This window comes from Gallinula chloropus (genome assembly GCF_964237585.1).
Source record: "Gallinula chloropus genome assembly, chromosome: 26".
NCBI lineage: Eukaryota > Metazoa > Chordata > Aves > Gruiformes > Rallidae > Gallinula > Gallinula chloropus.
In genome coordinates this window covers 3,067,542-3,088,878 of record NC_140111.1, presented here as the reverse complement: position 1 = coordinate 3,088,878, position 21,337 = coordinate 3,067,542, and the positions used below count along the sequence as shown (strand labels likewise).

At 45.2% G+C, this 21,337-nt stretch overlaps 1 protein-coding gene across 1 annotated transcript; it reads left to right on the top strand.

The window, feature by feature from the left end:
- Positions 1-4,122: 4,122 nt before the first annotated feature.
- Positions 4,123-18,745, top strand: SMARCE1 (SWI/SNF related BAF chromatin remodeling complex subunit E1). Its single transcript, XM_084275745.1, has 11 exons — positions 4,123-4,170; positions 5,036-5,086; positions 5,611-5,654; positions 8,572-8,676; positions 10,986-11,066; positions 12,184-12,315; positions 13,853-14,024; positions 15,857-16,029; positions 16,942-17,043; positions 17,546-17,756; positions 18,475-18,745. The coding sequence occupies exons 2-11, from the start codon at positions 5,080-5,082 to the stop codon at positions 18,684-18,686; spliced, it is 1,239 nt and encodes a 412-aa protein (XP_084131871.1). The 5' UTR covers positions 4,123-4,170; positions 5,036-5,079; the 3' UTR covers positions 18,687-18,745.
- The last annotated feature ends 2,592 nt before the right edge of the window (positions 18,746-21,337 follow it).

Genomic DNA, 21,337 nt, shown 5'->3' with positions numbered 1-21,337 from the left:
TGAGAAGGATGGTTTGTGGGGATTGTTAAGAGGCATGGATGTCACTACTCACCGGGATCGCAGGGTATCAGAATCTAGAAAAACCAAGTACCATATTTGCTGGCTTCACAGCAGCATGTGAGAGATTAATCTAAGTGTCAGTATTTGCCTAATTACTTACGGCATGTGTTACAAAAACTGATACTACAAATCCTTACAGTGTTTAGTTACGCTTCTATCTTTTGTTAATGGTAAGAACAATGCATTTATGTTGCCCACAGGTCTGTATCTACTGTATGAAGCTGGCTAATTATCGTTAACCTTAATACTGATCTGGTGTTGTTAATACTTGAGTATTTGGCATCCTGAATGTATTAGCCTGCCCTAGTATTTTCACTATGCAGTATTTTTTGTGCTTGTACTCTGTACATTTTACAATACTTGAATTTAAACTAAGTTTTAACGGCTTTAAGGCACTTTAAACAGGGATATGAATTTACCAAAGTAAATGATAGTACTACAATAAAAAAGTATTAAAAGTGAGTTTGCCCATGCATACTTTGTGAGCTTTCATGTGCATACCTTGAAAGAAGCAACACAGAAATACAAACTAAAAGTAAAACTGCAGCTCTGAAACTGTTTTCTAAGATACTGTATTAGAAAGATACTAAGTATCGTTATCATAACATGTGAGTGTCCCGCAACAAAAATTACTCTTTTTCCAGTAAACCCAGTAACTCTGACTGGATCTGAAGTCCTTTGCTCTGAGTAGTGCACAAGAAGGAACGGAAGGCAGCATGTGACATACATAGGGCACACAGAGTTTACAATCTCAAGGATAAGCTGACAAGAAAAAATAAATAGCAAGCAATAGATACCAGGAACTTAGTTTAATACCTAAACCCCTAGAACTGCTCAGGCAGACTTCCTCACGCAGGAAGAGCTTGCACAGGCACATGAAAATCACTACACAAATCCATGGAACTGACATCCCTACAGTAACCAGTAATGGAATCATCATAGACACCTTTTTTGTCTTTAACCAGGGAATCTTTGGCTTATTCTCTGACATATGGTACTTCTTGAGGCATTAACTTCTCTAGAGCAACTCCAGATTATTTTTTTCCTCTAATTCTAGAAACTCAGACAAGAATAGTCAGAACACACACCTAACTTTGGCTCCCCACATCATTTTAGAAGAGAAGAATTACTGTGTATCTTTAGTAAATATTGTCTGGGATACTAAGTAACTAGAGAAACATGTTGACCTTATTCACCTCTGGAATTTCATCCACTTAATGGCCCAATGTCACAGTCTCTGACCCCAGTGACAGCACAGGTACATGCTGAGCTGTGCTGAGATACCTCTTCCACCCGTAGAAGTTGCCATTGTTTAACACTGGACCCAACTCCTCATGAAACATACAGCTTGTTCCAAACAAGTGGCATGAAGCCAGTTACAGGTTTATGATCATGAAACCTGATGCTCTTAAATTAAAAAAACCCAAAAGAGTGCTTAGCAGCTGATTTTGTTAACACAGGAGATAATGGCATCTGCAGGCAGCCTGCTCTTACCTGGTCCATGCTGTTTTCCTCCTGTAGGATGATGTCCTGATGCCTACTTCAATACCTGCATCAAGATTTGTTGATACTCTAGACCTGGTTCAAGTGTGCACCCTGGTTCTATGTTTTCTTCCCTTACCGTACATATATATCTTTTGTGCTAATCACAAATTCCATCTCTTCAAATGTAAAGAGCTCTTTTAAACATAAAGTACTCAAACTTCAACAAATGTCAGTGTGAACTCCACATGGACATAACATCTCACTCTGATTGAGGTCATTTTAAAGCTGAATTAAAGAAATGTAACACTGAAGCTTGATAATATGGCAAACAACTCTTCACTTCTGTGCTGCTAATTAAATTCAGACCAGGTGAGCTGTTGCCATCTAACACCTGCAAATGTCTGCTGTAAAAGTGAGTGTGGTCTCAACCTACTTTCCAATGAACATATGTCCTCATTACAAAGCTCATGAAACTTGCTAATTGAAGCAGCTGGATAAGACCTGACTACTTATGTCATACAGTAGCTTAAAAAGTGCATGCAGGCAAAATCTTTCACTACTGTGACATGGAAATTAGGCAACTAGCAAAGAAAAAGATGACCAAAGCACATATAATGGTTCAGAACTATTAGCATGTAAAGTGAGTGTGAGTAAATGTACTTGAATGTAATAAGTATTTCAATAAGCTGTGCAAATTTAGAATTTAACGAAATGCATTTTAACACTACCAGTGCAGCCATGTTATTAATGAAGCAGAGATGAATGTGTGAAGTGGTCAAAATCAGGGTAAAAACCAGGATAATTTTCTTACTCTCAACAATTATTTTCTCACCTTTTCTTTGCAGATGTTCCACCCAGGTGAAACTGTGGACTGAAGACAGGCATATTTAGCTGGCTTGACTGAGGAATCATTTCAATTCTTATGTTCTTTTAATTATCAAATCAAAGTCACATGTTATTGTGCTGCATCCCAACAGATTTCCATTGTGGGCACAGATAGCACACTGTAAGCAGATGAGAGCAGAGCTCTTGCCTCTTCACTTGCTCATAAGAATATGCTTATTTAAGAACGAAAGCAAGCTGGGCTAGAAAAACCATATGCATCAGGAAGAAATGGGCCTCACTTGCAGCAAACCAGCATCACACCAGTTAGCTATTCTTCTTTTTCCCTTTCTACTGTCTTTTTGGGTCAAGTCAGGCAGCATCGCATCTTATCTTTTTTCTGTTCAAGAAGTAGTAAAACAGGTTTCTGCTATCACATCGTGGACATTCACTGTTTGGCTTTCCTTCAGCTGCCACATCCACCAAAATCCTCCTTTATAGATGTCTAGAAATGTATTTTATTAGTCACATGATGGCATTTCTATGCCGAACTTTATACTTCCATTTTAAACTCACTTTAACGATTTCCACTGTGTGGAAGAACGCTGAGGTCTGAAACTCTTCGTTTTCCTCAGAGCCACAAGGCCTCGGGTGGTTTGGATGTGCAAACCTTCCACCTCTGTGGAGACTTTCCAGTCTCCTTTGTCCTTCCCCATCCCGTGCAGCACAGCGTTTGAGTTGGTCAGTTTCATTTAGTTCAAAATGATGACGTACAGAGGTTTAAGCCGCTGGGCCCTTCCCACAGGCCACACAACCCTTCCTTCGCGCCGCTCGGCTGGCTGACCTGCTCCCTCCAGGCCCTCTCCGGGCACAGCGCCATCCCGGCTCCCCTCACGCCATGCTGAGCACGGCCAGACCCGGGGCCGCATCCTGCTCCTGCTCCACCTCTCTTCACAGTTGCCGCTCCCAGACCCTTATTCCCGCACCGTGCTGCACTTTTAAACACTGGCAAACAGCCGCCCTGCGCTCTCAGGACCCTTCTCCCGCCTTCACCACCTGCCCGTACCGGGGCCCTGAGGCGACGCCTCAGCGCTTCGCCAGCCGCCTGGCCCTGCCACGCGCCCCCTGAGAGGAAAAAGGCGCCAACAGCGCCGCGCGCGGCTCTGCGCCGCAGATTCGCCGTGGGGGCCACCGGCGCCGCTCGACTCGTCCCGACCGCTGTAGGTACGTGGACGGCGGATGGGGCTGCCCAGCGGGGAACGGGCTCGTGGAAGGGCGGGAAGCAGGTTCGCCTCCCTGCGCAAAGTGCTGACAGTGAAAGTGAGGGCGGACGGTTTCCCGCCTACGCCTTCCCCTGGCTCTGGCAGGACAACGGGGACAAGCCCGGCTCTGGAGGCTGCGAGTCTGCGGCGGAGACGGCCCAGCCCGCACAATGGCTCGGGAACGCCGGTAACAGCCCCGCATCAGGCGAGACAACGGCGCCTCCTTCCCGGTAACAGCGGGGTGGGGCCGCGCCTCGCGCCCGGAACTCTTTGCTCTCTGCGTTCCGCAGATTCGCCACAGCCCCTTCCGGCTCCCTCCGCCGCCTTTGGAGGGGTGCGGGGGGAGCCTTGGCGCAGCGGGGGCTCTGGAGCGAGCAGAGCAGGCCAGCCACCCCCCCATCCTAAAACAAGGGACCCACCGCCGGCAGGCTGGAGGAGGAGGGTGGGGGTGGTGTGTCGAAAGTGCGGAGTGGAGCGCGCAGGCGCTGTCCTCGCTGCCGCCCAGGCCTGGTGGGGAACAAAGGGAGCGCGGCCGGAGCGGGTGAGTGGGCGCGGGGTGTCTGCGCGGGCGGGCTCGGCGGTTGTGGGGCGAGCGGGCCCCGGGGCAGGCCGTAGTCCGGGTAGCAGCCTAGCCGGTGGAGGGGTGAGGGGATGGGCCCCAGCACCTCCCTTGTTGGGCCGCGCGGTCGCGGTGGGGCGAGGGGCTGCCGCGCGGGATGGGGCTCCTGCGCTTCCCGCCGCGAGCAGAGGCGGCTCGGTGAGGCTGGGGGGGACCCCCGTGGCGGGCGTCGTTCCCCCTCGAAGGCGGCGGTGCCGGAGCTGTCCCGGCCGTGGCTCTGCTGCTCCTGCCTTGGCCCTGCAGCCATCCCGCCGTTGCCTCCCCGCGGGGAGTTCGGTGAGGCCCGGGGCCCTCGGGAGGAGGTCCGGCCCTGCCGGCACCGCGGTGTCGTGGTTGGAGGGGCCGGCGGCGCGGGCTGGCTCGTTGCGGGGCTCGCTCGGTGCTGAAGATGAAGCACGGCCGCGTCCCCAGGCCCGCTCCGGGCCGCCGTGTGCGCTGAGGAGCTGCCGTTCCCTGTGGCGGCTTCTGTGTGTGCTCCAGCCCCTGTTCCCACACGGTGTAAAACAGCGAGGTACGGTGCCTGTTCTAGGAGGAAAATACATATGGTCACACTTAAAGCCTTTGCCGCGAAGGCGGCACAAGCCCGAGGGTTATTTCACAGCCATCTAACGCCAGATGCCCTGGAAAGTGCTTCCGTTTTTCACACAAGTGGCACTTTGGTTTTTAGCAATTCCTCTGTCTGTGTTTCACAACTGGTAATTAATAGTTGCTCTGATAACTGAGGTCTCAAAATGTTGGGGGCACAGAGGCATACAGCTTAATACTGTGGTATTCTTTTGTCTTTCAGAAGTACAAATATAATGTCAGGTGGCTGAAAATTTGCCTATCAAAATGTCAAGTAAGTTCTCAGACTTTTCTTCCTTTAACTTGATGAATTAAAGATGGGGTTCAGCAGAACCTGTTTGTGAGATAAGACAGTCCCGTTATTCCTTGGGTTAAAGGGAACGATGTGGCCTGTAGTCATTTCTGACTGAACTCTTGGCCTTAAACCCTGCTGGGGCTGATTTCTGGCCTGTTGTTTTCATGGGAAATCCAGATATCGCAGCTTCTCATAAATCTTGTTCCACTGCAGTTTTGGTTACCCTCTCTTTAATTGCTGTGCATATACCTGGATTTCACATCCTTCAGCCTTATGCATAAACAGGCTGGCACTGTAGCAGTGGTGCAGTCTTAAACTTGCACTTTCTGTTGTGTTTTCTGCTTCTTGCTCTTCAGTGGCAAAATGCAAAGTCTTTGAGATTAGGATTTCTGTCTTGTTTTCGTAAATTGCTTGAAAATGGTTGCCACAGCAGATGCCTTATAAAGAATTTGCTTAAATTTTCAAGGGGAAAAAAATTTTTGCTTACATTTATATCTTAACAGAAAGGCCATCTTATGCCCCACCTCCTACCCCAGCTCCTGCAACCGTAAGTATAGTGATTTTTCTCATTAACACAGAGCTGGTAATGCAGCCTTTAATAACCAACCAGATACTTATGGAGTTACATCACCTTCCTGTATTGGAAACACAAACTAATATTTCCTTATTGATATGGTATGAGTTGTTTGATTTCCTTCATTTTTTTAAAAAAGAAAGCCATTTGTGAGAAGCTGAATTAAAGTTGCTTCACCTTTAAGGGCAGATACAAGCAGTCATTTGTCTGAAATTAAGCATTTGCAGTGGGTTGCAACAGTATCCTGGAGTATTTAAGAACAAACTGATGTATTTAACTCTCAAACTTCCCAATCATGCCCAAATCATGGGCAGCCAGTGCATTTTCTGTGTCTGATTTTCATCAGGAAGCAGGACCGTACACGGTTCCGTTACACCAGGGCAGATGGGGTCAGCCTTGCTCAGATTTCTTGAAGTCCTGGGTAGTTTGGAGTCCGTGGCATGAGAAATATTTTACTTCATAGTGAGGTGGTGTGGAACAACACTAAGGGAAACATAAGCAGTAGCTCTGCATCACGTGCAGTTTCATTTCTACATGTATAAAAAGGTCCTGAGAGCAGGTGAAAACACACACCTCTTCTGTAGTATTCATGTTTCTAAATAGTTTGTGTTGTGGGAGTGTTCACAGAAGAAAACACAAATCTTTGTACAGAAGAACAAGAAAAGAGGCTACAGTGGATTTTTTTTTTGTTCCAAAGAAAGTTTGGGAAGTGTTCTGCAGTCAGGTGTCCCTGATCTCTGTATCTGGGATGAAAACTGCGAGGTGGGATTTAGATCAAATTTATTGTGCCATGCTTTACATTTAAAGAGGCTTGAAAATGTTCTCCTGTGTAAATATAAGTTCTTACAAATTTACATGAATAAAACTGTATTTGTGTAGCTTGTTCAGAGTTTTCATTTTGCACACAGCTTGCCAAACTTGTGCCAGTATTAGAAGGAACATGGTGGCATCCGCTCTTGCAACTGGATTCCTGCATCAGGACCTGTGCAGACAGATGTGCATGGATACAGATGTTGTTAAATGGCTTTATATGATGTGGTACATTCTTTAGTTCAAGTTAAAAGCCTTTAGAAGGGCACTTGAAACAAATTTCAAACCCACAACTAGTGACAGGTATTACCTGTCTTTGAAGCATCCTCTGTATTATTTATATTTTATACAGTCCTTGAAATGATAGTTTGTGCTCTGTTAATGCAGTTCATAAAAGCAGACAAATAACCTTGCTTGTTCTTCCACAGCCAGTTCCAGTTACTACAGTCAAGAAACTACCAGTAGTTCTCATAACTGCAGTATTATAGCTGACGTAAAAATTCTCCATGTACTGCAAGGTAGTTCCCTTGTAACACTTAAATCCTGTCTTGCAGAAATAAAGAATTAAGCAGATGGAGATTACAATTGTCATCTGATTTTATTGAAGAGGTGTAGTGCAACATATCCAAAACCTGTTGTTATGGTAATGCAGAAAACTTTAGTAAAATGGTGTCTTATTACATAGTTAATGTGTACATCACCATCACAGGCACATGGATAAAGTCTCAGCAACTCTGACTAAGTTTAAAAAGGTGGACAATAAAATACCTGTTTGAAGGCTTGACTGGAACAGGATAACTTTATGTTTAGAAATTAACTGCAGTGTGTATGTAAACTTGAAACCTTCACGAGTTAATGTGATTTAGCTGATAGGTTATTTATGTTCAGTGGTTGTATTTGTCATTCCTTGGTTCTTGGAGTCCTGAACCAATTTGGAGAATTTTTGTAATTAGAATGGGTCCAGCCAGTGATTATTTTAAAGGGCTCTTCTTGGAAGACGTGTTTCGTAGGGACAAAGTGCTCCTGAAGCGTGGGATGCTGTGTGGATGGTACTGAAATGTCTAGAAACACTATGGGATGTTATGAATCTGAATAGAATGATAGGATCACCACAGTCAGGACTTGATTGCAATGGCTGTTAAAATGGATCAGCTAAATTTGCTTGGGAAGTGGAGCATAATGGAGTGAGGGGTTTATGTGAGATGGGGAATGCAGTGAGCAGTCTGATACCTGATTGTTTGTCTGGGATAGGTAGGAAGAGATTGTAAAGACAATAGTTTCTCCTCTACATTACAGAGGTGAGAACAAATTGATCCGCTTCCAAGACTGAATGGAGGTGTGGTGATTAACTTCTGTAATCCTAAAACCTGGTGATCTCTTAAGGCTAGTGTGCAGTTTCTGACCCATAGATCTCCCTGCAGTGGTTCCTTGTCTGTCAGTCTGCAGCCTACCTGATAACAAGTGTCTCTCTGAATTGTCTTCTCTCCTGGCTGCCTAACCCCAGTTCCCCAACATATTGAAGTCTTGCAAACCACCAGGAAAGTCTCTATTTACTGTTATGGTGCACAGGTGGTGCTTTGAGAGATTATTTTTTCCCCCATTTATTCAGGTATAATTATTAGAAAGGTTAGAAGGATGGGAAGAGGAGCAGACAGGTTTTCATTGGTGTAGTAAATGTGGATACTGGGGTTTTCTTGTCCGATTGCTGCGTGCTGTTGCCTTGTAAGCTTAACCCTTTGGATGTGAGTTCTGAATTCCTTGGTGGCTGATGTTGGAAAACTTTATTAGCCATGAGCTGGATTTCTGGAAGACTTGTTGAAATGAGTTACTTAATAGAAATAAAATCGCCAACTTCAGACAGAATTTTGTAGTGACACATCTGCTTAAAAATCCTGTTTCCTTACTAGGTTTATACTGGAGTAAGTTTTGTGTGTTGAGAAGATATCAACTGCTACACCTCATTTGCTTGTTTAAATTCTGGTTGCTTTTGCATGCCATATTGCAGTTCATTTTCATTTCTGTGTTCTCCTCGTTTGAGCTCATTTCTCATTCGTGTTTTTGTCTCATTTGTTTCCATCAGCAAATGCCCAGCACACCAGGGTTTGTGGGATACAATCCATACAGCCATCTGGCCTACAACAACTACAGGCTGGGAGGGAACCCGGGCACCAACAGCCGGGTCACGGTAGGAGAATCAACTATTACATCATCCGGCAAACAACAGGAACTGACCAGAATTGGCTTTAGAGTTAGGTTCTTCTGGATCCCGGCTGCTGCCGCTTCTTTACAGACCCCAAAATGACTTCTGGTTCTTACTCCCCACCCCTACCCCTTCCCTCTTGCTCTGAAACCTCCTGCAGGAAAATGGACTCTACTCAGCAGCGACAGAAACGTGGTAATGGTGTAGGATGCAGCGCTCCAGACAGACAGGCTGTGGTCTGCACTGACCACCGTGTGCACAGGGAAGGGTCTGCAGTGGGGGTGCACGTTCTTGGAGGGAGGGAACTGCTCATTTATCCAGGTGTATTGGCAGAAAGATATGGAAGAGTACTTAGCAAGCTGGAGACTGTTGATAGCAGCTGCATCACAGTGTGGAGCCATGCCAGACATGCAAGCCTTTATTTCTCTTTCCAGTCCTGGTCTGGTAGTAACTGCAGAGTCCCAAGTTCAGAAAGTATTTTTTTCAGCAAAAGCGTGACAGTGATAAAATCGAGTCCTTCTGGATCTCAGGTGCTCTGCCAGTGTGTGGAAAGTGGCTGTTAATTTTTCAAAGAGGTGGAGTCAGGTGATGAAAGAGGTGACAGCTTCTTTCAAACACAGATCAAATCCCAAGCACTGGATGCAGTTAGGAAACAAAACCAGAGTCTGGGAGCGTGATGCTTTCATAACTAACACACCAGAAAGATCGAGTCAATCCCCAAGGTTTTCCTTTTTTTTTCTTTTTTTCTTCCCCCAGATTCTGTAATTCTCATAACTTTTAAAGCTTTTCTTGTGAAACTTTCTGTCTCAAAACAGTTTGGAACATGATGTAAAGAAAGATTTCCCAGGGAACAAATACACAGTGCTTTTAATGAAGTGCACTTTTTTATGACTCTTACATAAGCATTCTTTCAAACTATATACATGAAGTTCACCTGGCTTGTTAAAGTGTTTACAGAAAATACTTCCCTATACAAGCTGGAACTTGACTGGATTTACTTCCTGAACAGTTCTTTTTTTTTCCTTGTACAGGAGTAAGTTAGGTTTTGTCTGAGAACTTCCATTGTTTCTGTATGTCATAAGCATACACAGCTTTCTCTGCCATGCATATATCAATATATGTATGGTGTCTTTAAATTCCTGTTAATTTAAAAGCATTAAACAATTTCCGTTAATGTTTTTCCAACCCATCTGTATGTGTATATCTGTATACATCTGGTAATGCATATACCTCATGTACATGACTTACACACGGGTCCGTGTGCATTGTTTCATAGAGCTCCATAAATTCAGCAAAACAAAAAATAACTTAAGAGGAAAAATGTGAATGCTGAATGCTGAACCTGAGCCTCCCCGGCCACACGGAAGCGTCTGCTTGTTGATGGCCCCAGCCCTGAAACATCCTGAAACATCCTGTATCTTGATGACAAAGTTCCCACTTAACACAGCGGAACCTCTTGCACGTGTGAGTGCTTGAGGAGTGGAGCTTTTCAGACCCTGGCTGGTGGGGACTGGAAGGTCACCACACCAGTCTGTGTGTAGGTTGTGTAGGTGGAGGGGACCAGAGGGATGCAGCAACTCGCAGTCAGCAGCGCTCAGTCTCCTCATCAGGGGTGAGCAATGTGCTGAACAGTGTACAGTCTTCCAGGGGGAGAAGAGCACAGAGGATCTGACAGGTTAATTTGGACAGTGGAGCACAGCTTGGATACCAGTAATGCACATCAACAGCTCACCTGCAGAGGGTTGGTTTCTTTTTACAATGAGTAGTTTAGTTTGCACCCAATTACCACTGACAAATTTTGCAGGCAAATAACTAGCTAAAATGATTCAAAAGTTTAAAATATGCCTCCCAACTTCATGATCTTCAACTTCCTGCTTATCTCCTTCTCACCTGTAGAGTAGCCACATAGAATTTGTCAAAACAGGTAAAATAAATTGCTCATCGGAAGTGAGAAAAAGGACCTGCTGGGACTGAAGCCTCTGTGTAGGCTTCTAAGCTGGGTGTTTCAGTAGTTAAAATATGGAGCCCTCTTTGAAGATGCAGCTAGTTGCTACTCAGTAAACCTGGAGATACAAAGGACAAACTTAAATTGGAAAAACATCCCTGTGACCAGCTGTAGTTAGTACCTGTCAGCGGTTTGGGTAATGTTTATGGTGATGTTGCTTGCTTCTCTTGGTGGGTGTGTGAGTGGCTTGTTTGTTAACTGCACAAGAATGAGTGTTTTCCAAAACAAATTTGTATAGAAACTCTCCAGCAATCACATTAACAAATGGATTTATTCGGTTCTTTTGTAGGCTTCCTCTGGTATTACCATCCCAAAGCCCCCCAAACCCCCAGACAAGCCCCTGATGCCCTACATGAGGTACAGCCGGAAGGTGGGTATAGAGTGTCAAACAAGTAGTAACACGAGTTAGCTTTTGTATGTGCTAACAATTAATTGCTATTATCTTAGTTTCAGCTTCTAAACTTTTACTTCTAACAGCCTGCACATTCTTTAAGGGAATTGTAAAGTACAGATGCATTGCCCTTCAGAATAAAGGCAGCAGTAGTCTGTTCATACAGTTGCCAGTTTCTGGGGGGAAAGTTTTCCCTAAAATGATAATTGCTACCACTGTCTCTGCTGACAAGGATCCACCCTGCCACATTCAGAAGTGCCTGTGACTTACTGACAGAACTTTTTTATGTAAAGGAAGTATTCCTTGCGGTATTCTGGGCTTGGTACAGTGCTGTAGCTGGACTGAAGAGTAGCAATGAGTGGACTTTGCATGTTCTCCTTCACCAACCTAGCCTGTGGCAACGTTTGCTTCGCTATTCTATGAACTGTTTGACAGAAAGTAGGAGAGAGACTCTTGTGGAGTCTGGAATCCTGGGGCATGGGGAGGGCATGTCAGCCTGTCTGAAGCGGGTGAGCCAGAAGGAAATTCTTCCACTTCTGGTAAAGTATCTTTACCAGCATGTCTGTCTCAGGCAAAAACCATCAACCAAATAAAAAAAGTCAAGTGGCGCAGCAAGAAATAACACTGACAGCTCTCTCCTCTTATTTTTTTTTCCCTATAAAGTTAGGAACTTTTTTGGTGGAGTCAGAACTTGTTGGAACTCAAATTGATCAGCAAGACTGAAAAATATTTTGCAATGTTCCATTCTGATCTGAAAAGCTCAGTGCGCTTTATCCTAACCTACTGCTGGATGTGTTTACTCAGTAGCAGTTTCTTTCCCAGAGATGCCACGATGTGCATTTAAGAAGAGAATTGAGAGGGTTAAAGGCAATGTTCTCATGAAACCAAAGCCATTTCAGCAATTGCCTGTTTCAGTAGATGGCTTCCTACTGACTTCCTGCCCCAGAAAATAATCCAGCTAGTTTAGCCAGACTCATTCCTAACTTAATCCTGTTTTTCATGGTGATTCCAGAAAGAACACTGAGATGACAATATAAAATGTTTAATTTGGAAGTATTTAGATATCATTAGTAAAGCTCCAGCTGTTTCTGTTAAGGTCTGGGACCAAGTGAAGGCGTCCAATCCTGATTTGAAGCTATGGGAAATTGGCAAGATTATTGGAGGAATGTGGCGAGATCTCACTGATGAAGAGAAGCAAGAGTATTTGAATGAATATGAAGCTGAAAAGGTAAATGGAAGAAATCTGGGATGTTTATTACAGCTGATTCTTCTAGGAACTGGCCTGAGAAGAACAATTCATCTTTCCCATGCAGTGGTGTATGAGGCATTCACGGGACCTCTGTATGTAACTTAAATGGAAGTATGTCCTGACACGTCTCTTAGAGGTTTTAAAATAACTGTACATCAACTGTGACTGGTCAGTTTTTAGACCTAATTCAAAATGAAGTATTTATAATTGAGTGTCGATTTTAACTGTTTAATGAATGGATTTGATTGTACAACATCAGTATTGAAAAGATTGTCTCAACACCAAAATCCTCTTTCAAAACTGGTGCTCTGCAACTACTGCTGTTGTCATGAACGTTCATAAAAGGCTTCCAGTCACGTGGGGTTTGGTTTTCCTGGTGTAAGCTGGTGTAACTCCACACTATGGTGTAGTGTTTTGTTTCTTAATAGAGAAATCGACCACTTTCAGGGCTTTCTTGTGGTTTTGGTTTTACTCCTCTTCATGGCAAAAGGTGCTGGCTACCTGTGTGTCGAGATTGGTGAGTGCTGAGGACCTTCACCAGAGTGTCACTGATCTTAAGGTACAAAGGGAGCAGTGTCCAGCTGCTGTGCTGAAACCTGGCAGGCATCTGAGGCTGTGTACAACCTGGTCAAATAAGAGCTGGTTTTACTGCAAGTCAATAGAAAAATGCTTCAGAGCTGGGTGCTCTTAGCTGGTTAAGTAAAACAAAATCAAGGAATTCTATTTTTTAACTTGGTGATGGTGTTTAGATTGTAAGCTCCTTGGGGCAGGGGCCATCTTTATATTTTTACAGTGCCTAGGTAGAAGGATTCCAGGCCTAATCATAAAACAAGGCCTATAGGTACTTTTAACAATATTGTAGATTATATCTCATTTTTCATTAGAAATACCTTAAATTGCTGTTAAAAAAAAAGACTTGATGAATTTTAAAAATGAGATTAAAGAAAGCAATTCAAGGGGAAAAATACATGAAAGAAGGTGAAAATAATGCTGCAGTCCTGCTTCCAGGAGGAGACAGGACTCTGGCTGCAGCATTCTGTATCATCCCAGTGCAGGGATGGATCAAAGAACAGAAAAGTCCTCAGTTATTTTGAAAACTGGTTCATCATGTACTGGAATAAGGAAAGAGAAGAAATCAAAATCAAAGATCTAGTTAGAACTCCAGAGAATGATTGAGGATGTTTGAAATTAACTCCTTTTTTTAATGTCAGTGCCTTTTAATGGAAGTGCCTTGTTCTGAGGGGTTTGATCTTTACATCTCAAAAAAGCTATCGTAAGACTTGCAGGTATTATGAGTGAAATGTACCTAAAAGCCCATCAGTGTCTCTAAAATAGAAATGCCTGTGGAAGGTGTGATGTGTACAAGGACAGACTGAGAGAATATGGTCATTTGTGCATCAGCAGATGGTTCAGGATAGCTCTGTCGGTGTAACTACAGCTTGCCTGGTACAGGCTGCAGTGTGTGGAGTCTGGGAGCGTCCAGCAGTGCACTCAACCAATGTTGGTCACGTTTCAGATAGAGTACAATGAGTCCATGAAGGCCTACCACAACTCCCCTGCGTACCTCGCCTACATCAACGCCAAGAGCCGCGCGGAGGCGGCGCTGGAAGAGGAGAGCCGCCAGCGACAGTCGCGCATGGAGAAGGGTGAACCCTACATGAGCATTCAGCCAGCAGAAGACCCAGATGGTAAGCAGAAAGGAGTTTGTATGCAGGTCCAGTCAGACAGTCTCGTTGCAGGACTGGCAGAAACGGGCACCAGGCACAGAAAACTACCAGTGTTACAGCTTTCACAGTGCTTGAAGTGATTTTTGTTCTGGTTTGGTACCTTTAAGCGTGATTTTCACCATCATTTATTGTTTCATAAAGCTAACAGCTGACTTTGGCCTGTTTGCAAAAAGTAAGGTGGCAAGGCAGGGGCAAAAGGTATCCCAGCCCTTAATTATGTGTGCAGTAATGCTTACAGCTGAAAAGAAATGTCTGCTTAAAGCTCTGTGATGGCTTTAACTGTGCGTTCTAAAACGTTTGGATGCTCAATTTAATCCAGCTTGAGTGAACGTTTGTGCTGCTTTACCAAAAGCACCTAATTCTGATGGGCAGATTTCTGGTACGATTAAAAAGCACCTGAACTTTGAACGTGTTCAACAACTGTCACTTGAGATTGTTTAGGAAGTAATTTGCCCTTGTTCCCTCACTGCTGACAAGTTGATGAGAAAATTCTGCAAGTTTATCTGGCTGTGAGGAGCTGCACCCACCCGCTGGGAAAGCTCCAGACTCTACACCTGATTCTGCTCACAGAGGCACGACCCAATACTTGTTGAAACCTGAGGATGAAAAATGTACTCAGTCAGTTACACCCTTTTTTCCTCCCCCTCCCCTTCCTTGTAAGAACATACCTCTGAGAGAAAGCTCATGGCAAACAGCGCTTTCCCCAGTGTGAGGTAACTGCACAGGGGAAATACATTTATTGTTCCAGTAGCTGGTATCTGGGGACCTCAAATTCAGTCTCTGCTGTGTGGGCCAAGTGAACTCAGCCAGAGCCAGCAGCACAAGGCCCTGCTTGGCATCTGTTTGCACCTGGGACCAACCAGTGAGTTGTTTTCCGAGACAGGCATGTCAGCTTCTGTCTGATCCTGTGTGTCACTGCCATCCCAGACTTACAGCATAAAAGGAACCTGATTAAGGGGACAAAGGCACAACCTTGAGGAGCCCAGTTTGCACAGAACTCATGCAAATCTCTAGTCTTCCTGCTGTTCCCTTCTCATTGAATCAGATGCCTCAGTGAGAAGCTGAACATAACACTTTGAAATGAAGCAGATAGAAGCGTTCATCAAACTAGTTACCTTTGGGCATGATTCGTGAGGATTCTCTTTGACCTCTGTGAACAGTTAGAGAGTTTTCCAGTGGGAAAACTTTAGGCAAGGTAAATTAAACTTCTGGACTTTCCTAAATGATATGATATTCCAGAAGGTAACTCCTACTTGTTGCTGAACACTTTCATACTCTGCTGATACCAGTTACGCAGGGAAGGTTCCAAGAGATTCCTCACTGGTTCTTTTAATAAGAAACTTTACTCATCACTGAAAATTCATAGTAACAGAGTAAAACTGCTTCATGCTTTCATTCCTCAGTGTTACAAAAACCAAGTCCTTGTTTATATTGGAGTCCTTGTCCTGTTGGTTTTTCTTCTGAGTATTGCTCTGGTAACACCACTGACCAAGAATGGGTTAGTTTTTATTTGGTGTAAAGTGGAAATGTGGAAAGCAACACAGTAAATAACCAGGTCAATCCACACTTCAGATGTGTGGGAACTGCATGTCACAGCTGTGCCAGGGTAAATGCTGCTCTGGCCTCGTAGTGTCTTTTTTTCTGATTACTGGACATTCTGCATTTGTTGGTATGAACTTTGACATGACAGCGACAGCAGCTGCTGTTTATCCTCAGTAATGTGGGTAATGTCACTTGGCTTTGGTCCTGGTGTTGTGGATTTCAAGCAATTGCCCTTCAAACTCTTGTTTCAGACTACGACGATGGATTTTCCATGAAGCACACAGCCACAGCTCGTTTCCAGAGGAACCATCGTCTCATCAGCGAGATCCTGAGTGAGAGCGTGGTGCCCGACGTCCGCTCCGTCGTCACCACCGCTAGAATGCAAGTTCTTAAACGCCAGGTTCAGTCTTTAATGGTTCATCAGGTAAATAGAAATGATGTGAAAGCAGCTAAAATACAGTGGTATCGGGCTGTACTCCAAGTCTCAGGTCATTTGATCATCTACATGACTCTTCTTGCTGGGTGTCAATGTTCTGCATTCTTGAATAGCTAATCTCTGCGTGGAGCTACAGGACATGAAACCTCACCTGTGCTCTTTTGTTCTTAGGGTACCTTCAGTGTTAATTCCAGAGCTCTTTGTTATTATACAAAACCCTTCTGTATGTGGGGCGAGTTTTCTGCTTAGTAGGTACAGGAAGAGTTGTGACTTTGGGGTAGCCTCTGATTCGTCTTGTTTGTCATGGTTCTTCAGTGAATTGTCCCTATTGGAACATTTTCCATGGAAAGTTAAATACATGTGAGGACCTCTAGTGAGCTCGCACTTATGCATCTCACCCTGCTGTGGCTGGGCACAAGCCTGTCTCCTCCCTGTCAGTGTAGTGTAGGTGAAGAGAACAGACCAAAATCGGGTGGAAATATGTTGGGTTTTTTTTAAGTTAACAAAATAAGATTCAGGGTTGGAGGGGGGTTGTATCCCTTCTTTTCTTTAAATCATGGCCTTGCTGCTTTAGGGATGTAACTGAAGGGGGGTATAAGTACCGGTGTGGTGCACAAGAAGGAGGAAAAGGCATAGATTTTATGCTGGAAGATTCATCTCAGGTTCATACCACTCTTCATTTAGCATAAGCCCAGCCAGTCCTCAGTTACTGCACAGATCCATCTATTGTTTGTACTTTTTAATAGCTGTGGGGTGTTAGATCAAGGGAGGTATCAGAATATTTGTGTATTATACTGATAAAAGTTAAAACACTGGCGTAAATATTTTTGTATGTAGCTGTAAACTTTGCCCAGTTCCTCAGATGACTGTCATGGTTCTTGCCATTTGCATCATTTCCAGCGTAAACTAGAAGCTGAGCTTCTGCAAATCGAAGAGCGTCACCAGGAAAAGAAGAGGAAGTTTTTGGAAAGCACAGAGTCCTTCAACAACGAGCTGAAAAGGGTACAGTGCTTGCTTTTCTCCCCTTGCTCTGAGGGATCTGCTAGTGACCCACTTACACAAGTGCTCTGCCCACTTCTCTTTAGTTCTGTATTTAGTTATGTGTAATTGCATGACAACTGCAGCGTCCTATGTAGGGTGATAGAAAGCACGTGGCGTTTCCGTGCTCCTTCAGTGACCTTTAGTGGTGACATTCAGCCAGCACAGTTCAAAGGGGCCGAGTTCACTGCAGAGCAACTCTGAGGACGTGGCCTAAAGCTGCTGTGGAGAACATTGTTCTGCCCATGGCTGCCTTTAAACAACAACATTTAGGTTGTTTCCTTATCCCATCTGTCTTTTTTCCTTCTTTAAACAAGCTTTCATCTCCCTCCCCAGCTACTTTTAATTGAGACTCGATCAAATCTGAAGAATTACGCTGCATGTAGAAATACCCAACTCGTAACTGGGTTTTACTGATGTGTTGTTTTCCAGTAGTAAAAGAGCTTTCCTCTCTCTAAATTGCTAGTTATGCAGTTTGAAGGTGGAAGTGGATATGGAGAAAATCGCAGCTGAAATTGCTCAGGCTGAGGAACAGGCTCGCAAGAGGCAGGAGGAGAGGGAAAAAGAAGCAGCCGAGCAAGCTGAGCGCAGTCAGAATAACACAGCTGCTGAGGAAGAGCAGGCAGCCAACAAGATAGAGGAGAAGAAAGAAGAGGACAGTGCTCCAATGGAGACAGGTAACTGCATGTGAAGACCAGCTACAGGAGTCGTTAGAATCAGCATTAAAGCAGCTCTGTAGAGGCTGTTGGCCAGGAGTGCCCTGTGTTTCACTGTATTTTTGTAGTGGGAAGAAAGGCTTCAGGATGTTTAGAATGGTGAGCGTTATCTTGGGCACACAGGAACTTGCTTCCTTCTCGTTAAATCGCCCCCTTTTAAAAGGGGAGAGCTGTAATGCTTAGTGTACACCTTACCCAGGGGGAAAAACTGCTTCCTGAACCCAGCTCACCTTCTGGACACCTGTTAGGTAGGAGCAGCTGGGAGAGCTTCCCTGACCCAGTGTGTCCCTGTCCCAGTGCCGGCATTTGGCAAGGACAACACAGCTGCACTTCTTCCCATGCTGCTGGTACGAGCTGGTTTGCAGGGTCTGTGCTCTGCAGTGACATCAGAAAATACTGGATAGGGGCATCAGTGGCAAATAACATCAGTGCGCCACAAGGGAAGAGCACTGGGGAGTCTGAATTGTGCCTCTGGTGTCACAAGGTGTCTGGGTTCAGGCAGCTGCAGGTGACTTTCAGGGCACTGTGTGTCAGGACAGTGTACATCCCATGTGCCATTTACTGCGTGTTCTCAGCCAGGGAATACTCAGATTTATTAAGGGTTCTGTTTATTCCCAAGTTCTAATCACACAATGTTGAATGTGTTGGCTTATAACTGACGCTGATAAATCTCTTACAGAAGAGCCTCACCCAGAAGAGAGCACAGAAAACCAGCAGAACGGTGAAGAAGGAACATCCACCCCAGATGATAAGGAGAGTGGCCAGGAAGGGGTGGATAGCACTGCCGAGGAGGGAACCAGTGATAGCAACACTGGTTCAGAGAGCAATAGCGCCACAGTTGAGGAGCCTTCAGCAGACCCGATCACTGAGGAGAGTGAGAAGAAAGAATAAATATTGACTCATTTCATGTGTCTCTTTTTAATGAAGTACTGTTTTGATTTCAAAATGTGCTACGCGGCTTTTTCTATCTTCCTTGCCTGTACCACTTTTCTCCAAAGGATACTGGGTTTTAATAACATCATATTATCAGCAGAGTGACTTAAAGGGGCCTTTAGAGGCAAAGGATATCTTACCGCAGACAGAAGCGAAAACCTCATGTCTCTAAACACAGCTGTACCCTATGGAGAGACCATTGCTCAGGATTTCTTCCCTAGACAGACAGCATCAGGTTTGGGATGTGTCAGAATCAGGCCTTCCCCTTCCTTCCAGTTACATGACTGCAGGGCAGGTGTTTCTCAGAGGCCCTTCCCATTCCTGTGGCCAAGGAGCTGCAGTTGTCTCTGGTTCAGCCGTCCTGACCCAGTTTTGCCAAGGGACTGGCTGCCCTGACATGCCCGTTAGTGGGACGTTCCCTGTACCATGGTGGCAGAGGCTGGAGCAGCACCATTGGGCTGTGCATAATGGCACTCGGCTCCTGCAGAGGCTGGAGCATGGCTGAGCTGCCTCATGGTCAACATCAGTATCAAGAGGAGATGCTGCCTGTGCTGCCAGCTCCTCTGCCTGCAACACCTTGCAGGGCACCTAAGCAGGGCCTAAAGGGCCAGGAAGGCTGGATCTACAAACTAGGGGTTGTTCTGTAGTCTGGGTTTTGTAGTGCAGCTGTTCAGCAGGGATGGGAACTTACTCTGTGTGCAGCGTGTCAGGAGATGCAAAGGACTGAGGAGGGCACTCTTGAAGTAAACTACATCTTTGGGTTTTTTCTGTGATGCAGGATTCCTCTCAACAAGTCTTTGCTTTTCTTCACCATTTAACTCCTTTATTTGCTACTGAGATTCCCTAGTGTGACCTCAGCCAGTGAGAGAGGCCCAAGTACAAAGCAGGAGAAAGCATTTAAGTACGTCCATGTTCTCTGAGCCCACAGTCACTAATATATCACAAAACCAGTAGCTTTGCTTGTCCTGAGCCTTCAAAACCCCTGGGAACTCCACAAGCCACATTTTGCCCTCTCTCAAGCAGAAGCCCCACTACAGGAAAGGCTTCACTTAGTGTAGCATCCAGTACAGAGCTGTTTGTGCTCCAGCTGTCAGAGAACACAAGGCGTACGCTTGAATAACGAGTGTGTTTTTATGGAACAGTGGCTGTATCGGATAGGGATGGGTTTAAATCCTTGGGGTCTTTTTTTTAAACAGTCTAAAAATAATAAAATCCCACACATTTGGGTTTTTAAACTTACAGTGGTCTGCTGCTCGTCTGTTAAGGTGACGCCTTTAAAAGCCAACACACAGGAGAATCTGTAGAGGAAAATAAAACTCTATCAGTGCACTTGTATCACCTCTTTGCCTGGAAGTTTTTAACCACCTCCCTCCAATCAATGTTACTTTAAATAGAATTTCCTACCTGGATGGCTGAATCTACAAAGTCTCTTTGCAAGATACAAAGAGGAAGATACAATTGTGCTCAAATGTTAGATGCCTGTTCAGGCTTTTCTGGGGGTACCCACTGTCCTTGACCCCAGAGCATGAGGTTTCATGAGCTGATTTGGGCCTTTCTCTCTGCTCAGGGGCAGTTACTGCCCCAGGCACCATCCCACAGACAGATTAAATAACCTCTTCAGTCTCTGCCCCCCGTTCACAATCTCATTCCATACTGGGATAAATAAACCTTTTGTCTGTCAGTGCAGTGAAGTTCTTTGGGTAGAAAAGGCAAGGATTCAGCAGGCATCGGGACTCGTTCCATGGAATGAGCTGGTTCTTTCCAGTTGCTTCAAACTTGGGGATTTTCAAAGCTCCCAACTAAGATTTCATAGCCCGTCCTCCACAGAATGAACTGCATTACCCTCGGCCTAAAACCTCTCCCCCAGCTACCCAGATATCTTCCCTGGGTCACAGAGTGCCTGGGGCTGTGGATGCCTGTCAAATGCGATGTGTAACTGCCACTCTCCTCTTCTTGGGCTGATACCCATGTATGACACAGCTGGGGCTCTTCACACACGTGTAATGACCAGTCAAGACCAAATGGATTTATTTTCCTTTCCTTTCAGCCCGTTTCATTGCTCACATACACAACTAGTTTGCAGAGCCCAGTGACCGATATTAAACCAGTGGTGTTTGTATTGGAATTAGGAGGAGCTTTGTTACCATCATGTTACTCCCCCAAAGACAGGGCTGCTGCCCATACAGTCCTGTTCACTGTGTTGCCATTCCAGAGAGATGTCAGCTTTAAAGCCAGTGGGATCCCTCACTCCTGCCTGTTCTACTCCCTTGAGTCCACCCCAGGACCGGTGAGTGCTCCAGTGTGCCGCAGCTGCTGGGAGCATTGGGCCCGTCGGTTGAGCTCTGATGCTGAACCAGGTGGCTTTACACCTGAAGCTGTACATCTCAAGGTTTATTTACTGCATTTTGCTCTTCTAAAAAATCATTTTCTTGAAGAATCGTGGCTGCCAACAGGCAGCTTTGATTTCTCAGACGATACCAGCTGCTGCCCGGGCTGGGGCCAGACCGCACAGGGGGCTCGGGTGCAGCCAGTGCAGGCAGGAGCCGACTCCACACCTTGGGTGCTGCAAACGCTTGTTGAGCAACAGCTTTTATCTGGCAACAGCCTCG